General features: G+C 32.3%; 2 protein-coding genes across 3 annotated transcripts; one reads left to right on the top strand and one right to left on the bottom strand.

Moving 5' to 3' along the window:
- Positions 1-4060: 4060 nt before the first annotated feature.
- On the top strand, positions 4061-10237 carry LOC107896722 (uncharacterized). 2 transcript variants are annotated; one of them, XM_016821984.2, is made up of 9 exons: positions 4061-4225; positions 4924-5692; positions 5991-7099; positions 7516-7810; positions 7934-8158; positions 8526-8699; positions 9083-9259; positions 9349-9462; positions 9701-10237. In XM_016821984.2, the coding sequence occupies exons 2-9, from the start codon at positions 5000-5002 to the stop codon at positions 10034-10036; spliced, it is 3123 nt and encodes a 1040-aa protein (XP_016677473.1). In that variant the 5' UTR covers positions 4061-4225; positions 4924-4999; the 3' UTR covers positions 10037-10237. The 2 variants fall into 2 exon arrangements, with proteins under 2 accessions (XP_016677473.1, XP_016677474.1); XM_016821985.2 differs by having other exon boundaries at positions 4061-4248.
- Positions 10238-10239: 2 nt separating this feature from the next.
- On the bottom strand, positions 10240-11843 carry LOC107895536 (protein LYK2; the record flags this gene model as incomplete). The annotated part of the gene is made up of 1 exon (XM_016820800.2): positions 10240-11843. A coding segment is annotated over one exon (1320 nt), but the record flags the coding sequence as incomplete, so codon positions are not given.
- Between the last annotated feature and the right edge of the window lie 830 nt (positions 11844-12673).

Here is a 12673-nt window from a genome sequence, read left to right as displayed (position 1 = left end):
TATTATGATTTCAGTAAATTAATATAAGAATATTAATTATTAAGAATTTTATTAAATTATATATTTTAATTAAAATATATTTAATAATAATTATGTTAATTTATATTTTACAGTATCATATATTATGATTTCAGTAAATTAATATAAGAATATTAATTATTAAGAATTTTATTAAATTATATATTTTAATTAAAATATATTTAATAATAATTATGTTTAAATATGATTAAATTATTTATTATTGATAATAATAATCTTATTATAATTTAAATAACAATAACAATAATCATTTACCAAAACAAATTTATGCTAAGGGTATTCTAGTCATTTTAGTTTTTTCCATTATGCTATTACACCTCTATTCCATTCAACCAAACACAAGATTACTATTACGCCTCTATTCCATTATATTCAACCAAACAGTTGATTTGCTATTACACCTCTAATCTAATACATCTCTAATCCAATACACCTCTAATCCAATACAGCGAACCAAACGCACCCTAAGTTTCACGGCTTTCTTGCAGAAAATCAAAAAGAAGAAAATAAAAAAGGGGTTACATGCGATTTATTGCTAAGTTGTGTTCGTCAGGTTCTGCCCCCGTTTCTTTCATGTAGTCTCAAAAATGAAAATTGAAACAAAGCTGTTTCTAAAGGCAAAAAGGAACTCACTAGAAGTAGTGGAATACTGTTCGGACTGCCATTAGAATTTAAAAGCATAATAATTTTTTTACTCTCTAATTTTTAAAAAATATTATTTTAACTTTTTTATTTAATTTTTCGTATATTTTAATATTTAAATTTCTATTTTTATTAAATCATCCAAAAATGGATGAAAGGTTGACACTTTGTTGATTTTGTTGACGTAATTGTTACATGTAAATTGTCATATGGATTACATGTAAGCTTTTAATTAGTTTTTTAAAATTTAAAAAATATTAAAAATATTTTTATAATTTTTATACATTTTAATAATTTTAATAATTTTTATTTTTAAATTTTTTTATAATTGTCTTGAATTTTTTAAAATTTAAAAAATAATTAAATATTAATGTGTTATCTACGTGTATGTCACATCAATAAAATTAAAAAAAAGATAATTTTTTTTATCTAATTTAGAGTGACTTGACGACAAAAACTATAAATTTAAGTGTTAAAAAATATGAAAAAATTAAATAAAAAGTTAAAATAAATTTTTTTATAAAATTAGAGAATCTATCAAATACTTTTACGTGCGTAGTATAAAAATATTTCATCATACTTACAAAAATAAATAAATAGATGGATTTCATTTTAAGTTGTTGTATATTTAAAAAAGGGTTAAATTATATTTTGGGACTTGAATTTGGTAACTTTTTTCAAATTGCAGTTTGAATTTTGAATTTTTTTATTCAAGTTACACCCTGAACTTGACAAATGTTCCCACATTAGGATTTCAACTTTTTTTTTATCCATCTAGTCCTTAAATAAAAACCCTAAAATTCAAGTTTTAATATAGGAACAATCGCCAAATTCAATATCTAACTTAAAAAAAACCTTAATCAACAGATAAACATTAAAAAAAATTAAATATTAAACAAAGATATTCAACAGATTATCATTAATATGGGAATGATTCTACTTACAGAAGGACTTTAGTCATCTAAATTGTACTACTAAAAAAACATTGGTACTATTAATAAATAATATTATTAATAATGAAAATACTATATTTTTTACAAATTTAGAATTTAGTTTTTATATTTTTATATTGAGGAGATTAGTTTTTTATTTTTTAAATTTAAAATTTAAGTCCATCGATTAACACTAGTAAAATTATTTTGTTAAATTTAAGTTTATTATGATGTTATTTTTTAGTCACATGATTTCAAAGTGAATATATTTTTTTAAAATGTTGCACCAATAAATTTAACAAAAAAATTAACAGGGTTAACAATTGGATCTAAAATTTAAAATTTAAAAAATAGAAAGACTAAATTCAAAATAAAAATACAAAAACTACATTTTAAATTTACGAATAATACAAAAATTTATTACATAGTTTAACCTATCTTTATTACGATTTTTTGGTTGAAATCAAGGTGCCCACCGCCTATAGTAGTGACTAATCTTTTTGCCATAGATGATCTTAAAAAAAAAATTAATCATAAAATATATTTCATTCTCATGGCCAAAAATTAATATATTTTGTTTATAAATTCATAAAATTCTAAAGTTGAATTCTCAATAATTTTGAACAATCTAATAAATATAATAAAAACATAATCATCAAAATCAAATTATTTTAATAAAAAAGTCAAACAGAAAGATAGAAAAATTTCCAATCCTTTTCTCTTAAAATTGACTTCCATGATCTTAAAATGAAATGTTTTTGATAAGCACTTTATAATTTATAAAATTTTAAATTTTACTTTAGTTTTTTAAAAATGATATAATTTTAATTTAATTTTTTAAAAATTATAAAGATATAAACTATTAGAATGATAAAATTATATTTTTATTATAATAAAAATATATAATTTAATTCTGATCCCAAAAAATATTTTTTAACTCCACCACTATAAATGAGGCTGAGCTGTGAAATGCAATATTGAAGTTTCAGAATTTAAATTGTGTATATGTGAAATTCTAATAATTAAAAATTATTTTAGTTTAGATTTTATTATATATTTAAATTTATCTTAAATTAAAATTAGATATATTCTTATAATGTTTAAACTTTGATATTAGTTATTCAGATTAGATGATTAAACCCAAAAATTTTGGGATTGAATTTGCGCGCGTGTTATTGATTTGGAAAGTGAAGAACAAACGGTATCTGTCGGCTGAAAGAGCCAACCGAGATAGAAGATTCAACCCCCACGCGCAATTCCAAAGAGTTAAATTAACCACAAAGAACCCAGCCGAGAGTCTTGTTCACTTTACTTTTAACCGCGTCTTAAGAAGCTCATCTTGCAAAATAATTTAAGTGGAGCCATTTCCGACGACGCATCACAGATTAAAATGGAAAACGACGACTCAAAACCAAACATCTCAAAACAACATCGTTTTTATTACCAAAATTCTCTTCCATTTATATTTCTTTCCTAATAGGTTCTGGTAAGGAGTAATAATATTCAAATTTGTATAATTTATATTAAATAAAATTTGATCTCATATCTGAATTTAATAATTCAATTTATAGTACAAATTAATAAATAATGGTTAAGAGAACACTAATTAAGGTTTCTGTTAACACTTCAATAATCAAAATTCAACACATGTTGAGTCTGGTTGGTTTAATGATTTGGTGTTCATCGTTTTAAGTGTGATTTGGATAAAATCGCGTTAATCGTGTTGCTGTTAAAACTTTGCCCTCTTGTATTTCACACACACACACAAAATAAATTCAACACATGTTAATGTAATCTGTCTTCTTTAATTTATAATTAAAAAAGTGAATAATAAATATCGGTTTAGATATTTTACTTAAAATATATTATATTTTTATATATTTAAATATGAAAAAAATTAATAAAAAATCATTTCTAGTCTTTCAATTTTGAAATTAAATAAATTAAGTTGTTCTAAAAATATTAAGGAAATTTAATCTTGTCAATTTAAAAAATGAGCAACTAAAAACAATTAGTCACTATTTTAATGTTTTACACCAATTATACTGGATTATAATTGGTATTTTAACAAACTTAGCTCTTAAAGTTTAAACATGCTGTCAATTTAGTCTTAATTTATGTATTTAACAAATTTATCTTACAATATTTGTGTAAATGTGTATATGTTGAGGCTAAATTTGTTGAATTTTTTAGAATTAAGGTCAAAATACATTCAAGGTTAAATTTATTATTATACCAATCAAAATTATGTACAATTAATAGAAGACATTAATTCCATCATTAATTTTCTTAGATGCTCACTTTCAAAATTGATAGGAATTAAATTGTTCCAATTTTTTTATAGGGACTAATTTGATCAATTTCGAAATCAAGAGGGACCGGTGAGGATTTTTTACCTAAAAATTTCTATATTTATCATGGCTTTATTGTTTTTTTTTCTTTCTTTCTTTTTCAGTCAGTCTGAGGTAGAGTCAGAGCCAGCCAGCCAACCGGCCAGCCTTTCTGCACCTCAAGAAAAGAGAGCTAAATAACCCAGTTTCTTCCATGGGAGCCGCTCTAAAACGCTGCGTTTTACCTTTCCCATTTCTTCAGTTCTTCTTATAATTTTCCTGGTAATTTTCTTGCCACATTCAGTGTAAGCAAACTGAAAACTTTTTCCCAGTCTCTTTTATCTGCCTTTTTTAATCTCTGCATTGTAAAGATTCTTGTTTTTTCTCAGCTAATTTTAACTAAAATTTTAACATTTTTCAGCATACGTGGTTTATAGGAGTTGGATCTGTAGCTCAAGGATCCAATTGTTTCAGTTTAGTAGCATTTTTGGGTTTTTTTATTAATTATTTTTTAATGAGCTTCAAAGTTTCTATTTTTGGTTGCAGTAGCTCTGTTTAGCTTATTTAATGTTTAGGCTTAGAGCTATGATTATAAGTTGTTTTTCTGTTTTTCATTATTTCTTCCTTTTTTATGTTAATGATGTCTACTTTAGTGGCTTAGTAGTGGAGTGCAATTATTATTTGTTACTTTGCTCTTTCTTTTTGTTCTTTTGGAAACTATGTCTCCCTATGTTTGGTTGTTAAGAAAATGCAGGAAAGTTTAAGGAAAAAAGAGTTTGCCTTTAATTTGTTTTAGGGTATACAAATTAGTCTTGTTAGTCTTAATTTGCGGTAGTTTCTCATTTCCTTTTTGCTCGATCCTTTGTGGTACAATGCATTAGGGTTTAGGATTATTAGGCCGGGTTTAACTAAATTTACATTTATGATTTATTTCTTGATGCAAAGTTTCCTCTATTTTAATTTTACTTCTTGCATTGTAGGAATTTATCTATCTTGTGCATTGAATGGTTTAAGATAAACACATCCTTTTGAAACACTTGCGCTTGTCAAACAACGATGCTTGGTTCAAGTGTGAAGACTCGGAGAGGGCCAACTGTTCATGTTGATTATCTAATCCACATTCAAGAGATTAAACCTTGGCCTCCATCGCAGTCACTGAGATCAGTTCGTTCTGTACTGATTCAGTGGGAAAATGGTGAACGTAGTTCGGGGTCTACGAAAACTGTTTCGCCAACTGTTGGTTCTGTTGCTGTTGAGGGAAAAATCGAGTTTAATGAGTCATTTAAGTTACCTGTGAACCTAGTGAAGGACATGTCTATTAAAGGCAAGGATGCTGATGTTTTCATGAAGAATGTCTTAGAATTTAACTTGTATGAGCCTCGAAGGGAAAAGATTCAGTTGTTAGGTACTGCTATTGTGGATTTGGGGGAATATGGTGTTATTAAAGAGACACTAGAGGATACCGCTCTGGTGAACAGCAAGAGGAGCCTAAGTAACACTGCTCAGCCAATTTTATTTATTAAAATTGATCGAATTTATAAGGGTCGAAACAGCGCTTCATCATCAAGAGGCAGCCTCTTGCTGGAGAGGAAAGAAAGCGGGACTGTTTCGTCTCTGATGGATGATGAGTATGCTGAGGAAGCTGAGGTTGCTTCATTCACCGATGATGATGTTTCCTCACACTCATCTCAAACCGTTTCTTCTTCAACTTTGGAATCTAATGGAGGTTCGCATCCTCAAAATGAAGAGGTAACTTTTAGTTATTCCCTTGAGATTGTGGCATTTGTTTACATGGTGCTGGAAAATTTGTCTGACACAGAATTGTTTAGGCATGATGAACCTTTTTCATTGCATCTTTTATTTTGCGGGTGGAATCAACATGTCTGTGTGTATATGTATATGCATTTGTATATTTATATATCTGCCCTGAGGGCATGATTTTTTTATTCTACAGCATGGCCTTAAGGTCAGCCTATTGGGATGCCTTGATTTTTCTTTGATAAGTTAAACTGCATTAGGCAATATAGTAATCGGTGCTGAATTGCAGAATGGATCAGTCAGTCAAATTGATTGCAAGGGAGATGTCAGAGGGGCTTCATCTGAGAACTCAGTAGATTCTCGTGCTTCGGCATCTGACTCTTATAGTTCCAATTCTCCTGTACGAGATAATATTGTTATCCATAAAGTTCACTCTTCATCATCCTTGCCTAATGACAATACACTGGATGCATCCAATACCAGCATGAGAAGCGATGATCGTGAAGATTTATCTCAGAAGGTTCATGAAATGGTTGCCAACAAGGGAACCATGGTTACATGCGATGTTCAAAGTACTGAAGGTACATCTGATAGTTCTAAGGCCAAAATGGCAGGCTCCGCTAAGAGTCCTCAAGTTGATAAGCTTGAACCTGTAGATTTTAGTGATTCTATTGTTGATGGAGAAGATGATAGGAAAGCTCAAAGAAATGGAAAAGCTTCCTCTAAGGAAGCTTCAGCTGCTGATGACGCATATGATAATTCTCGGGAAGGAAACTCTGGATATAATTGGCAAGAAAATGGACATGAAGGTCAATACTGGGAGGCAAAAAAGTATTATACTGAAGATGAACAATTGAATATTCATTCACAAGAAAACTCTTTAAGCCAAGGGAATCTTGGAACAAAGTCCAATGCCCTAAAAAGTGATAGACTAAAGCATGTGAAGTCTGTTCGATCTTCATCTGACTCAGTTAGGAGCAATGGGTTGGTGAGCGATAACCAGCATGCAGAATCGAAGGAGGCTGGTGTTTTGGGGGATGTGCAGCATGGGCCTGGGACCTTAATGAACAAATCAAGCAATGGAAGTAAAGATGCTAAGGTATACCCAAAGGATACGAGAAGTGCCATTTTGGATAACAAAATACAGCAGTTGGAAAACAAGATAATGATGCTTGAGGGAGAACTGAGAGAAGCTGCTGCCATTGAAGCTGCCCTTTTCTCAATAGTTGCTGAGCATGGAAGCTCCATGAATAAGGTGCATGCTCCAGCTCGGCGCCTTTCTAGGCTGTATCTTCATGCTTGTAAGGAAGGCTTCCAATCAAGGAGAGCAAGTGCAGCTAGAAGTGCTGTTTCTGGGCTTGCTCTGGTTGCAAAAGCATGTGGAAATGATGTTCCAAGGTATGCTCAAGTCATATATTATTCTTGATGTTTTACCAGAACAACATTCTTCACCATCAGTTTGCATTAACATTTTAAAGTTCTATTAATCTAATTTCTCAATTTCTCCAGCATCCGAAACTGGATTTTTTCCCCAAAAATTTTGGTCTTAACTAGCCTTTTTGATTGTTTATTTATGGTGGATGAGACTTTCCTTGAAAATTTCTGAGCTATTCTTCTTTAGATGTTTTAAAAGGTGAAAATTCTGGTGATATCTCTTGTCAAGTCTGAAGTTGGTGAGTAATATTGTTGGTTAAAAGGCTGGTCTATTTTACATTGTTTTGCTTATTAAAAGCACAGCATATGGAGCCTATGATGAGTTCAAGGAAAGTATCATGACTTCTCATGAACTCATGTCATATGTATGGTGATTACAGGTTGACATTTTGGTTGTCAAACTCTGTTGTACTGCGAGCAATTATAAGTGAAAGTATTGGAGATATGGGGTTACGACTTTCTGCTGGACCCATGGAAGGAAATGGAGGTGGAAAGGAGGAAAAACATGTATCATCACCATTGAAATGGATAGAAACCTCTCCTGGAAGAAAGGAAAATAAACTTATCTCATATGGAAGTTTTAGTGACTGGGACAGCCCACTTACCTTTATTTCAGCCCTGGAAAGGGTTGAAGCATGGATCTTTTCTAGAATCATCGAGTCTGTCTGGTGGCAGGTAGTACATTTAACACTTTCCTCCACTTTTATTGAAAAAAAATCCATAAATACATGATGACACATTGAATGTTACAAACTCTATTGTCATCTGACTAACTTATGTCCTGTATTTCTACCTCAGGCTCTCACTCCACATATGCAATCGGAAGCTAGAGAAGAAGTTGATATAGGTATCAGCTCTGCCTCAGGTAAAAGCTATGGTAGGGTATCTAGTGCAAGTGATCAAGACCAAATGAACTTTTCGTTAGATCATTGGAAGAAGGCTTTCAAGGATGCGTGTGAAAGACTTTGCCCTGTTCGAGCTGCGGGGCATGAATGTGGCTGCTTGCATTTGCTGTCTAGATTGGTAATTTTTTTTGACGAATTAAATAAATGGAACACAAGCATATGGTACAGTAACAATTCATTTTTGCAGTGGGAGGATGATGGCATATGAAACTAACAGCTTTCTTGTTAGTATATTAACATTTTAAATAGTATTATGTTATTCATATACAGAAGAGATTTAATGCATGCATTGAAGATAAAAGAATTATGCATTTCTCAAAGAGTTGAAGTGACTGTTACTTTGCTTCTTACCCTGATGACTGCTAAATAATTGGACATTTTTCGGTGTCTTTCTGACTGTTGCTTTGTCCAGTGTTGGTTCCTTACTGTAATTATTATTTTTTCTTCTAAATTAAATATGTTATAATTCATCCTTATGCATTTAGATAATGGAGCACTGCGTGGCTAGACTAGATGTGGCTATGTTCAATGCTGTTCTTCGTGATTCTGGTGATGAGATCCCTACTGATCCCATGTCTGATCCCATTAGTGATCTTCTAGTGCTTCCAGTCCCAGCTGGTAAAGCAAGTTTTGGTGCTGGTGCACAACTGAAAAATGCGGTAAGCTGCAAATATGGTAGCCTTTAGGTTAATACTTGAGTGAGAATATTGTATGTTATGCTAACATAATTGATAAGTCATAACTATTCTCCACTGGTAGTTAGATCTAAGTTTGCTAACCTTTTTTTGTTGCTTTTCCTCTTCGGTGTGGGCCTATATCGCTTTGGTTCTTCATTTTTCCTGAAATGGCTGACGCATTTTGGACATGGAGATATGACCTTTCAACGGATCTTTGAACTATATGGAAAAACTTAGAAAAAACAGAACATAGTCATGTTGGAAACTTATCCGCATCTTAGACTCACACCTGAGTCCAAATAACATAGATTTTAACCTTGGTTTCTCTAAAGCAACTCTTGTTGAATTTCATTTGTGGATGTCAGATTGGAAACTGGTCTCGATGGTTGACTGACCTTTTCGGTATCGACGATGAGATCGACCAGGATGGCAGTGACGAGCGACAGGACACATCCATAAAGTCTTTCTATCTCCTTAATGCATTGAGCGATCTCATGATGCTTCCTAAGGACATGCTTCTGAGTAGACATATCAGGGAAGAGGTTTGGCACCCACTTCAGACTTATTGTTTGATCTCCAGGGTCGAAATGCTCTTTACTGGTTTTTCATAGTGCTTTCTTTATTTTCAAAGGTATGTCCAACATTTGGTGCAACATTGATCAAGAGAGTTCTTGACAACTTTGTCCCGGACGAGTTTTGCCCTGATCCGGTTCCAGATGTTGTGCTTGAAGCCCTGGAGGCTGAGGTTAGTCTTATAATCATGTCCTATGCTGCTCCAGTTCTTCTTTCTTGTTTAAATATCAATGTATGACACATTTTTACGGATATGGATACAAGGACATAACCTTCCAAAGACCTCCAAGTACATGGAGAAACCTAGAAAAAATTGAATATACTTGCATGCAAGTTCAAGTAACATTGTATCTGTGTGTTTGAAATGTCTAAAAAAAGCAAAGTACTTCTGCTTTGTGCCTTTGCTTCAGGATCCTGCCGAAGCCAGGGAAGGGTTTGTCACAAGCTTTCCCTATGTTGCATCTCCTCCAATTTATTCACCGCCTTCTGCAACATCTATTGCTAGCATCATTGGTGAAGTTGGTAGCCAATCTCAGCTGAGAAGAAGTCGGTCATCGGTCCTCAGAAAATCATACACAAGCGATGATGAGCTTGATGAATTGAATTCACCCTTGGCTTCAATCTTCAATGATGGGTTCCGATCCTCACCTGTTAAATCAAAACCTATCTGGATATCGAAGGGGAACAACTACCAAAATGCTATTCGATATGAACTCCTAAGAGATGTATGGAAGAAATCTGAATGATTGCAAGTTGTATTATGTTTATGAGTGTATAAATGGTTGACAATCCTTTTGTAGGTAAATATTGGTTCCTTATTCTACATTGATGTTTCTGTATATAGAATAGATTTGGCATTAGCTTTTAGAACTTTATATGTAACTCGGTCACTTTCCTTTAAACTTTTTCCATATATTTAGAAAATAATACAACATATCTATGTGTTACTTGGATTCTGATGTAAGTACGCATTTAATATGGATATATTCGTTTTTAGAAAAAAAAAATTCTATGTATTTGAAGCATTATACACTTCTTTTATGTCCTAATATTTGTTGGATACATTTGTGAGAAACAAAGTACTACAAAGAAATGAAGAAATACCTTTGTGAAAATAGATAATTTTATGATTTATGATTTATTATTATCACAGCAATTGAAGAGAAAACATACTATATTATTTATTTTCAAGATTTTGATTTGGAGTGCCCGGGATACTTGCAAGGACGTGGATCATTCAGAGGAATTGTTTGTTGATGAATTTACCAGAGGTTTGCAAGAGCTTTCACAGATCAACATATGTTCATCTTCAGGAGATTCATCCATCAATCTTGATAACTTCTCAACGATCTCTCCAGCATTGGGTCTCAAACAAGGGTCTTCTTCAGTGCAAGCTCTCGCAAGATTTGCCATTGTCAAAGCAGTATCAAACCAGTAATTCTCCCCTAATGCACAGTCCATCCATTGTCTTAGCTCATCTCTATTTTCAGACACCAAAATGGCCTTGATTTTCTCAGACAGCCAAACATTGGTCCCTCCCTTGTTGTCTGGTCTGGTTATGGGTGTCTTCCCAGACAAAATCTCAAGCAAAACAACCCCATAAGCGAAAATGTCAACGGCTGGTGAAACCACACCTTGATGAAGATATTCAGGAGCCAAATAGCCCAAGTTCCAAATGGCTGGATTAGTTGAAACATCAGGATACTTGGTTTCATCTTCAACACTGCTGTTTCGAATACCGAAATCACCAATCTTTGCATTAAAATCTTCATCCAGGAAGATGTTTTTGCTCTTTATATTTCTATGAATATAGCTTGGATTCATAACCTGGTGCATGTACTGTAATGCCACTGCTACATCACGACTGATCCTTAACCTTTGCTTCCATGTCAAAAAGCAATAACAAGAAGCTATGAACTGGTTTTTCATTGCCAATCCACCATGTAACCAGTCCTTCAAGGAACCATTCTTAGCGTATTCGAATACCAAAAACGAACTCGAACCCTCAGTCACACAGGTCCCCAGCAGTCTAATTATGTTGGGATGCTGGTGAGTTGCAACATTGAAGAGTCTAACTTCAACGTTTGAAACATGTTCAGTTTTAATGAGCTTTATAGCCATGTTTTTCCCATTGAGACGACCATGATACACCTTTCCCTCGATCTGATTACCGGGATTGAAATCCTCAGTGGCTTTCTTCAGCTCATCAATGGTGTATAACTCCAGCAACCCCTTTCGAGGCGTAAGATGAACATGATCTAAACCTTCCTGGGAACCCTCAAAAGATACTTTCTTATCACTTGCTGCTGTTCTTACACTGAAACCAAGTTGCTGCAGCTCCATATCTGAATCAATGCTGCCTAAGTTTGGCTTCTCCTTCCTCTTCAGTCGGATCACGAAGACCACCGCTGCCGCCGCAACCGCAATGATAGCTCCAAATATAGCAATAGTTAAAGCAATATAAACTCCTACATTCCACATCCTCGGCTTTCCCTTGGGTGCACTAATAATGAGGATGCTGGTTTCAGGAAAATGCAGGTTTGGTTCACTTGGTTAAGTAATATGCTTGGAATACATACACCATTGTTGCATTTCCAGTCAATTGGCAACTACAATAAAGGCTGAAAAGGGGTGGTGATATGAATTAAGAAAGAAGTTCATAAGTAAAGCTCACTGAGTAAAGAGGGTTATATGAATGGCCGACCAGTTCAACTTGAACAATTGAAGAAAGAGCTCACTTCGAGAGAGTGGACATTTTGGATCCATAAAATTTATATATAAAAAAAAAAGTGTTAAAAAATAAGAGCTTTTTTGCTGTTTTTTTCCAAGGTTTTCAAGGACAAGATTCTTGGGATGACCAAAAAAATGTATATATTTTATCTGCTTCTAGCTGTTCGACAACCTCCTGTAGGCTATAGGGTTATAGCATTGGGGATTGCTTCGTTTAAAATTTGAGATTTATAAATATATGGCTTAATTTACTATTTGGTCCTTGAATTATATATTTTTTCATTTTGGTACTGGAACTATCAATCAACCGGCAAAGCTATTATCATTACTTAACCTTATATATATGTTCCATTATTTACTGCAATATTATTAATATCTAATATTTCATTAATTTTAAAGCTTTTAGTGAGAATTATTTAACGCACTAATCAAATTGTGAATTAACATGAAAATTAAAATAATTTTAGAACATTAAATTATAATGCTACGAAAATTTTGATATTTTTTATTAATGGATTATGTAGTTTATTAAATTATAATTATGAAGTTGGAACTCATTTAAGATTATCGGATTCAATATCTTTAATAATTAGCGAAGTTATTCTAATATTAAAATTAAATTTTATCAATTATATTAATAGCTTTTGCAAAAT

Source organism: Gossypium hirsutum, chromosome A10 (assembly GCF_007990345.1).
Source record: "Gossypium hirsutum isolate 1008001.06 chromosome A10, Gossypium_hirsutum_v2.1, whole genome shotgun sequence".
NCBI lineage: Eukaryota > Viridiplantae > Streptophyta > Magnoliopsida > Malvales > Malvaceae > Gossypium > Gossypium hirsutum.
Note: the sequence above shows the minus strand (reverse complement) of the source record. Positions and strands in the feature narration are given on the sequence as shown.